This window comes from Gavia stellata, unplaced genomic scaffold, assembly GCF_030936135.1.
Source record: "Gavia stellata isolate bGavSte3 unplaced genomic scaffold, bGavSte3.hap2 HAP2_SCAFFOLD_525, whole genome shotgun sequence".
Lineage (NCBI taxonomy): Eukaryota > Metazoa > Chordata > Aves > Gaviiformes > Gaviidae > Gavia > Gavia stellata.
In genome coordinates, this window is record NW_026776253.1 from 11,379 (window position 1) to 20,025 (window position 8,647).

Genomic DNA, 8,647 nt, shown 5'->3' on the forward strand with positions numbered 1-8,647 from the left:
GCAGTTGTGCTGCGGGTGTTTATTGTCCATGTTCAGCCGCGTGCGCCCGGTGCTGCATGTGGTCCCCCCCCCAGCTGCCCCATAGATCCTCCCCCAATTGCCCCATAGATCCTTCAAACAGCCCCATAGATCCTCCCCCTGCTGCCCCATGGGTCCTCCCAAGTGCTCCCCAAACTGTCTCATAGACCCAGAGCTGCCCCCCCTAACTTGCCCCAGAGACCTCCTATTTGCCCCCAACCTGCCCCATAGATCCCTCCAGACCCAAAGCCTGCCCCATAGACCCACAAGTGCCTCTCAACTGGTCTCACAGACCCTCCCAACCTTCCCCAGAGACCCCCTTAGACCCAGAAACAGTTGCATAGACCCAGCAACTGCCCCCCCACCTTCTCCAGGCTCCCCACGACCGATAACCTACCCCAGAGACCCCCAACCTGCCCCATTGATCCCCCAACTGCCCCTCAACCCCCCCTGTAAATATGAAGGCTTTGGCATGTGCAAGCAAAGAGCAAGTGCGACCCATGGAGGCCCCCAGTGCCCCCCAGTTTCCCCCAGTGCCCCACTGGGACCATCAGTGCCCCCCAGTGCCTCCAGTCCTGCACCACACCCAGAGACCACCCCATGCTGTGGCGCAAGTCCTGGGCGGATCCATGGTCACCCCATAGCATGGGGCAAGTCCATGGCCAGATCCGTGGGTCACACCGCACCGTGGAGCACCCATGGGACCCCACGGGATATTTATGAGGCACCCCACACCATGGGGCAGCTCAGGGGTGACGCACCCTCATGTGGGGCTCCCAGGCACCATGGGGGCACCTCCCTGACCACCTCCATGGAGCACCCCATCCAACAGGGCACCCGTGGAATGGTCATGGGGTGCCCATTCGATCTCTGTGGGGCACCCTACAGTATTGCACACCTCAAGGGTCTCATGCATGAGGCCTCCAAGCACCCCAAGATACCTCCATGACCATCCCAGTGGTGCACCCCGTCCAATGGTTTCTTGTGGTGGCCATGGGGTGTCCATTGCACCTCTGTGGGGCACCCCACACCATGGGGCACCTCAAGGGTGCCAGATCCCCATGCATGAGGCCCCCAAGCACCATGGGGCACCTGGAAGACCACCTCGGCGGTGCACCCCATGCAACAGGGCACCCGTGGGACGTTCTTGTGCTGGTTGTGGGGTGTCCGTTGGACCTCTGTGGGGCACCCCACACCATGAGGCACCATCGGTGGGGCTGGGGGCGGGGGGGGGCCGCAGTGGCCTCACCCGAAGAGGCGGAGGAAGCATGGCTGGCAGTAGGGCTTGCCCTCCTGCTCCTGGAAGGTGCCCTTGGAGAGGGGTCGGAGGCAGAAGGCGCAGACAAAGTGCTCTGGGTGGAAGCGTTGGGCCATGGCGGTAACGCACCGGCCGGCGATGGGTTCCCCGCAGCCCCGGCACAGTGAGCCCCGCCGGGCATGGAAGTGCCGCTCACAGTAGGGGTGGCCGCCATCCTCGAAGAAGCTGCCCCCCACGAAGGGCGCAAAGCACTCCTGGGGACAGGGACACGGTGATGGGGACATCAGGGACCAGGGGAGGTGGGGACGTGGGATGTGAAGGGCTCCTGGGGGTGGGACATGGGGACATCAGGGACCAGGGGAGGTGGGGACGTGGGATGTGAAGGGCTCCTGGGGGTGGGACATGGGGACATCAGGGACCAGGGGAGGTGGGGACGTGGGATGTGAAGGGCTCCTGGGGTAGGGACATGGGGACATCAGGGACCAGGGGAGGTGGGGACGTGGGATGTGAAGGGCTCCTGGGGTAGGGACATGGGGACATCAGGGACCAGGGGAGGTGGGGACGTGGGATGTGAAGGGCTCCTGGGGATTGGACATGGGGACATCAGGGACCAGGGGAGGTGGGGACGTGGGATGTGAAGGGCTCCTGGGGGTGGGACATGGGGACATCAAGGACCAGGGGAGGTGGGGACGGGTGGGGCATGGGGACATCAGGGACCAGGGGAGGTGGGGACGTGGGGGTGACAGGGGTCTCACCCGGCAGACGAAGCACTCGGGGTGCCAGAGCCCCTCGAGGGCAGCGATGTAGCCCTCCAGGATGGGCCGCCCACAGCCCCGGCACCGGCTGGAGAAGAGCTCGGCAAAGTCCTGGCGGCAGTACTGCTGTCCATCCTTCTCCAGGAAGCCTGGGGGACACCATGGGGACGGTGTGGGGAGGAGCGGTGCAGGGACGTGGAGGCATGGGGACACGGGAGACATGGATGTGGGGATGGTGAGATGTGGGGACGTGGAGGATGCGGCCGTGGTGGTGAGACCAGGATGGAGAAGGAGAGATCTGGGGACATGGGGACGGCGGTGGGACCGGTGTGGGGACGGTGAGATGTGGGGACATGGGGATGTGTGAGGACGGGATCAGGCCACAGGGACACGGTGGGACAGCGGGAGAGGGCAGGAACACGGGGGGCCATGGGGGGGACACGAGGCGATCTGGCAGGACCGGAGGGGACACGGGGGAGACACGGGAGGGACACGGGGGGGATGGGGGGCACCCACCCTCCTCGCCGAAGGGCTGCCCGCACTTGACACAGCAGAAGTGCTCCGGGTGCCAGTTCTTGTCCAGCGCTGTCACCATTTTCTGGGGGGGGGGGGGACGGGACGGGGAGAAGACCGGGATGTCACTGCCACCCCGCACCACAATGCCCCCCCCACCCCGAGCCTACCACAGCCCCCCAGAAGGTCCCACCACCCCCAGGGCACCCCAGAAAGTCCCACTATACCTGAGGGGGTTCCACCGCACCCCACGATGCACACCCCCCCGGTCCCCCCCATAATGTCCCACTGCACCCCAGGGAGTCTCACTGCCCCCAGGGCACCCCAGAGGGTCCCATGGCCCCCCCAGAGGGTCCCACTGCCCCCCCCAGAGGGTCCCACTGCTCCCAGGGCACCCCACTGCACCCGACAAGGTCCCACTACACCCAAGGGGGTCCCACCGCCCCCAGGGCCCCCCGGGCCACCCCATAAGGTCCCATTCCACCTAAGGGGGTCCCCCTACTCCCAGAGCCCCCCAGAAGGTCCCCTTGCCCCCAGGACCCCCCCAGGGGTCCCCCGGACCCACATCGAGAATGGGCTGGGCGCAGCTGGGCGCAGCGGGGGGAGAAGAGCCGTCCGTAGTCCCGCGGGCAATAGGGTGCCCCATCCTTCTCAAAGAAGCTGCCGCCCCCCAGCCACTCACCCCGCAGGGAAGTGAGGGGTGCCCCCCAGCACACCCCAAACCAGACTCTCACCACCGGGAAGAGAAAGGGGGGTCATCTCTCCCAAGAGATGACACCCCGTTTTGGGGGTGAGGTCTGGTTTGGGGTGCTGCTGGGGGGGGGCACCCTCACTTTGGGGGTGCAGTTGGCTGGGGGTAGCCCTATTTTTGGGGTGCAGCAGAGGGCACCCCACTTTAGGCCATGCATGACTCTCGCCCCATTTTGGGGCACTCCAGAGGACCACCCCCCCTTTTGGGGACCAGCCACATGCAGACCCATTTTAAGATGCCCACAAGGAAGCCCCTACTTTGGGGTGCAACAGCAGGCACCCCCTCCGCCTTTTTCCTCCCCCACCCACCTGCCCTCACTCCTTCACCCTCCAGGGGCACCCCAAAACCCACCTTCCCAGCAATGGGCTTCTGGCAGGACCCACAAACCCCCTTCGCCCCCGTGGGGACTCCCTGGCGGCTCAGGTCCGACTGCAGCAGCACCAGCATCAAGTCGAGGTTCCCCTCCTCAGGAACCCCCTTTTTTGGGGGGGGCTGCGGGTAGGAAGGGGGGGAAAGAGAGTTATGGGGTGCAGGGTAAAACGGGGGGACACACACACTCTGAAACCCCTCGGACTCACGGTGCGGTGGAGGTGGAAGTCGGAGAGCGAGGCCATCAGCTTGTCCAGCTCCTGGGTGGCCGAGGTGGGCGACACCGGGGGTCCCCCCGAGCTGCTTTGTGGGGCAGGGAGAAGGTTAGGGGGAGCTCTGGGGAGGGTGGTGCTGATAGGGGGGCTGTTAATTGGGGATGACCCCATTTTGGGGTGCAGCTGATGGGGGGCAACCCCATTTTGGGGTGCTGCTGATGGGGGGCAACCCCATTTGGGGGTGTATCTGAGGGTAACCTCATTTTGGGGTGCTGCTTCCCACCCCCGGACACACACACATACTCACCGTGGGGGGGACACCCCGACTTCAGCCTCGTCCACTGCCTCCTTCCTCTTCATCCCCTCAGGGCTCTTCAGTGGGGGGAACTGGGCCAGGATTTCATCTGGGGAGGGGTGGTCACGGCCAGTTTTGGGGTCCGCAGGAAGGTTTTGGGGGTTCCCAGGGTGATTTTAGAGGTCCCCAAGGAGATCAGAGGTTCACAGAATTATTTCTGGGGTCCCCAGAGTGACTGGGGGGGGGGGGGATGATGGGGTTTGGGGTGCCCAGGGTAATTTTTGGGGTGCTTGGGTGGGATTTTGGGGCAGAGGGAGGTGATTTTGGGGTCCCTGGGTGGATTTGGGGGTGGTGGGGTACCTGCGATGGAGCTGTGGGTGGCATTGAGGTCACGGAGGAGCCGGTCGAGCTCCCCCAGGCCGGGGGCAGCCGGGGTGGGGCGGGGCGGCCGGGCCTTCTGCACGGTGCTGGGGGATGGGGACACCGGGGGTGGCACGTCCCCTCCGTGTCCCCAGGGTCTTCTCCATGCCCCACCCCAGCCCTCCATCCTCCCTCCCAAATCTTACCCCCACCCCCCCCATGTCCCCAGTGTCCCCTCCTGTATCCCCAGTGTCCCCCCCCCACGTTCTCAATGTCCCCCCCATGTCCCCAACATCCCCTCCAGGTCCCCAAGGTCCCCGTACCTGTAGAGCTGCTCGGTGTCCCCCCCTGGAGCCTGGGGACCGGCATGTTGGGGGTTAATGGGGACCTGGGACATCATCACCCCCAATGTCCCCATCCCTGGGGTCCTCGAGGTCTCTGTGTCCCCAGTGTCCCCCCCAAGTCCCCATCCTCATCCCTGATGTCCACGTTGTCCCCATCCCAGGGGCCCCCAACCCCACTGTCCCCCATCTCCTACCCCCACATCCCCAAGATCCTTCATGTCCCCAGAGCCATCAGGGCCTCCAATGGGGCCAAGGTCCCCAATGTCCCCAAGGCCCCCCCATGTCCCCAAAGCCCCCAACGTCCCCAAAGCCCCCCATGTCCCCAAGATCCCCAGCGTCCCCCAATGTCCCCAGGGCCCCTCGTGGCCCCAGTGTCCCAAAGCCACTCATTGTCCCCAATGTCCCCAACATCCCTAAAGCCCCCCATGGCCCCACAGCCCCCAGTGTCCCCAAGGTCCTCCAATGCCCCCAAAAGCCCCCCTTATGCCCATGGCCCCGCCAAGGTCCCCTGTGTCCCCAAAGCTCCCCATGTCCCCAAGGTCCCCAGCATCTCCCGGTGTTCCCAGGGCCCCCCTCATGGCCCCAAGGTCCCCGAGCTCACTGGGCCATAGGGGGGCGGGGGTGGCCGGGAGGGGTCCCCGCTGGGGACGGAGGGTGGGTGTGGGGCCCCCCCCCCCGCCCGGTGGGTCCGTCAGCAGCACCGGCCGCCGAGCGAGGTGCGACGTCGTCGTCTCCAGGTCAGCCAATAGGGCGTCTGGGGGGGTGGGTGAGGGACGCAGGCGTCCGGGGAGACCCAGGCGACCGAGCACCCATCCATCCCCTGCTCCAGGGACCCAGGCACCCACCCATGCCCTGCTCCAGGGACCCAGGCGTCCAAGCACCCATCCATCCCCTACTCCACGGACCAGGTGTCCAAGCACTCACCCATCCCAGCACCCACCCACCCAGGCGTCTAAGCACCCATCCATCCCCTACTCCAGGGACCCAGGCACCCATCCATGCCCTGCTCCAGGGACCCAGGCGTCCAAGCACCCATCCATCCCAGCATCCACCCACCCAGGCGTCCAAGCACCCATCCATCCCCTACTCCAGGGACCCAGGCACCCATCCATGCCCTGCTCCAGGGTCCAGGCGTCCAAGCAGCCATCCATCCCAGCACCCACCCACCCACCCAGGCGTCCAAGCACCCATCCATCCCCTACTCCAGGGACCCAGGCACCCATCCATGCCCTGCTCCAGGGACCCAGGCGTCCAAGCACCCATCCATCCCAGCACCCACCCACCCAGGCGACCGAGCACCCATCCATCCCCTGCTCCAGGGACCCAGGCACCCACCCATGCCCTGCTCCAGGGACCCAGGCATCCAAGCACCCATCCATCCCAGCACCCACGTACCCAGGCGACCGAGCACCCATCCATTCCCTACTCCAGGGACCCAGGCACCCATCCATGCTCTGCTCCAGGGTCCAGGTGTCCAAGCACCCATCCATCCCAGCACCCACGTACCCAGGCGACCGAGCACCCATCCATCCCCTGCTCCAGGGACCAGGGGTCCAAGCACCCATCCATCCCAGCACCCACCCACCCAGGCATCCGAGCACCCATCCATGCCCTGCTCCAGGGTCCCAGGGGTCCAAGCACCACCACCCCCCCCCACCCCCAGGTCTTCCTGCCCCAAACATCCGCCACCCCCACCGCCGCCCGGGCACCAGGGACGGACGGACGGACGGCAGTGGCCGGACGGAGGGACGCGCGCGGCCCTTACCCAGGTCGTCCATGGCGGGACTGGGTGCGGCCCCCCCGTGACGTCGCCCCGCGCGGGCCCCTCGGTGCCCATGTATGGAAGCGCCCGGACGCCGGAGCCCGGCCGGGACGGGGGGGACGGGACGGGGGGGACGGGACGGGACGGGGCGGGACGGGGGGAAGTGGCCGGACGCCTGGCCCGTGGGATACGGGGGGGCCCGGACGCCTGTTCCGTGGGAGGGAGGAGAAGGAGGGGACTTGGAGTTGGGAAGGGAGCGGGCCCGGACGCCCGGGTCCATGGGATACAGGGAGGGGGGAAAACCGGGACGCCCGGGTCCATGGGATACAGGGCGGGGGAAACCGGGACGCCCGGGTCCGTGGGATACAGGGCGGGGGAAACCGGGACGCCCGGGTCCATGGGATACAGGGGGGAAAACCAGGACGCCCGGGTCCATGGGATACAGGGAGGGGGGGAAAACCAAGACGCCCGGGTCCGTGGGATACAGGGAGGGGAAACCGGGATGCCTGGGTCCATGGGATACGGGGTGGGGGTGGGGGGGCGGAACCGGGACGCCCGGGTCCATGGGATACAGGGAGGGGGGAAAACCGGGACGCCCGGGTCCATGGGATACAGGGAGGGGGGAAAACCGGGACGCCCGGGTCCATGGGATACAGGGAGGGGGAAAAAGCAGGACGCCCAGGTCCATGGGATACAGGGAGGGGGGAAAACCGGGACGCCCGGGTCCATGGGATACAGGGAGGGGGGAAAACCGGGACGCCCGGGTCCATGGGATACAGGGAGGGGGGAAAACCGGGACGCCCGGGTCCATGGGATACAGGGAGGGGGGAAAAGCAGGACGCCCGGGTCCATGGGATACAGGGCGGGTGGGAAACCAGGATGCCTGGGTCCATGGGACACGGGGGGAGGGGGGAAAACCAGGATGCCCGGGTCCATGGGATACGGGGGGATGGACACCTGGTTCTGTGGGATACCGGGTGTGGGAGTGTTGTGGGGGATGTGGGGTTGTCCTCACCACGCTGGAGCGGTTTCACCTCCTTTATTGTGCATTGTCTTCGCTACAGTCACGACCCCAAAATTCTGTGAAATCCACGTCAAATCAGGCACCCTTCCCAGAGCAGTCCCACCCTGACACTGTGGGAGTGCCCCATAACCTGGGGGGGCCCCCCCTGTCACCCGAGGGGGTGCCCTGAAACTGTGCCTTCCTCCCCAAATCTAAGCCTCCTCTCCTCGTGCCACCAACCTGTGTGCCACCTTGGAGGTCCTCAAGGTCCCCAGGGGGATCCCCCACCTCCCCAGCCTCATCTTCATCATCAAAAAAAGCCTCAACATCTAGATGAGGTCCCCGGGGTCTTCAAACAGGTCCCCAAGGTCCTCACGGGGGTCCCCAAGTCCTTATGGAGGGGCTCCCCATCTCCCCAGCCTTGTCTTCCTCATCAAAAAGGGCCTCAACATGTAGAGAAGACCCTCAATGTCCTCATGGGGCTCCCCCACCCCGCTCTTCATCAAGAAAGGCCTTAACATCTAGAGAAGGACCCCAAGGTCCTCAAGGGGGTCCCTGAGGTCCCCACATGGGTCCCTCAACCTCCATATCCTCCTCATCTTCATCTAAGGGGTCTCCAAAGACGCTATGGTCCTTCAGCGTGTCCCCAAGATTAATGGGTGTTCTCAAGGTCTTAGAGAGGTCCCTTGACCTCCTTGTCTTCACCTAAGGAGTCCCCAACACCCATAGAGAGGTCCCCAAGAAGGTCCACCATGCCCTTAAAAGTCCATAAAGTCCTCCCTCAGGTCCCTGTGGAGGTCCCTGACGGTGTCCTCCATCTCTTCAAGGTCCCTAAAGGTGTCCCAAAGATCTCCAGGAGCTCTCCTGCCCTCTTTGTCCCCCTCATCTCTGTCTAAGGGGTCCCCAACAGCCATAAAGGGGTCCTCCAGGGTGTCCCCAAGGTCTTAGGAAGGTCCCCTGATCTCCATGTCCTCCCAATTTTCATCTAAGGGGCCCCCAAGGTC

General features: G+C 65.4%; 1 protein-coding gene across 1 annotated transcript; it reads right to left on the bottom strand.

Annotated features, from left to right (window-relative positions):
• Positions 1 to 591: 591 nt before the first annotated feature.
• On the bottom strand, positions 592 to 6,656 carry LOC132320817 (transforming growth factor beta-1-induced transcript 1 protein-like). Its single transcript, XM_059834450.1, is given in 12 exon segments — positions 592 to 1,530; positions 2,032 to 2,180; positions 2,548 to 2,629; positions 3,110 to 3,130; positions 3,132 to 3,271; positions 3,643 to 3,879; positions 3,882 to 3,964; positions 4,187 to 4,283; positions 4,535 to 4,641; positions 4,858 to 4,882; positions 5,558 to 5,632; positions 6,644 to 6,656. Coding segments are annotated over 12 exon segments (1,296 nt in total). The 3' UTR covers positions 592 to 1,263.
• Positions 6,657 to 8,647: the final 1,991 nt, after the last annotated feature.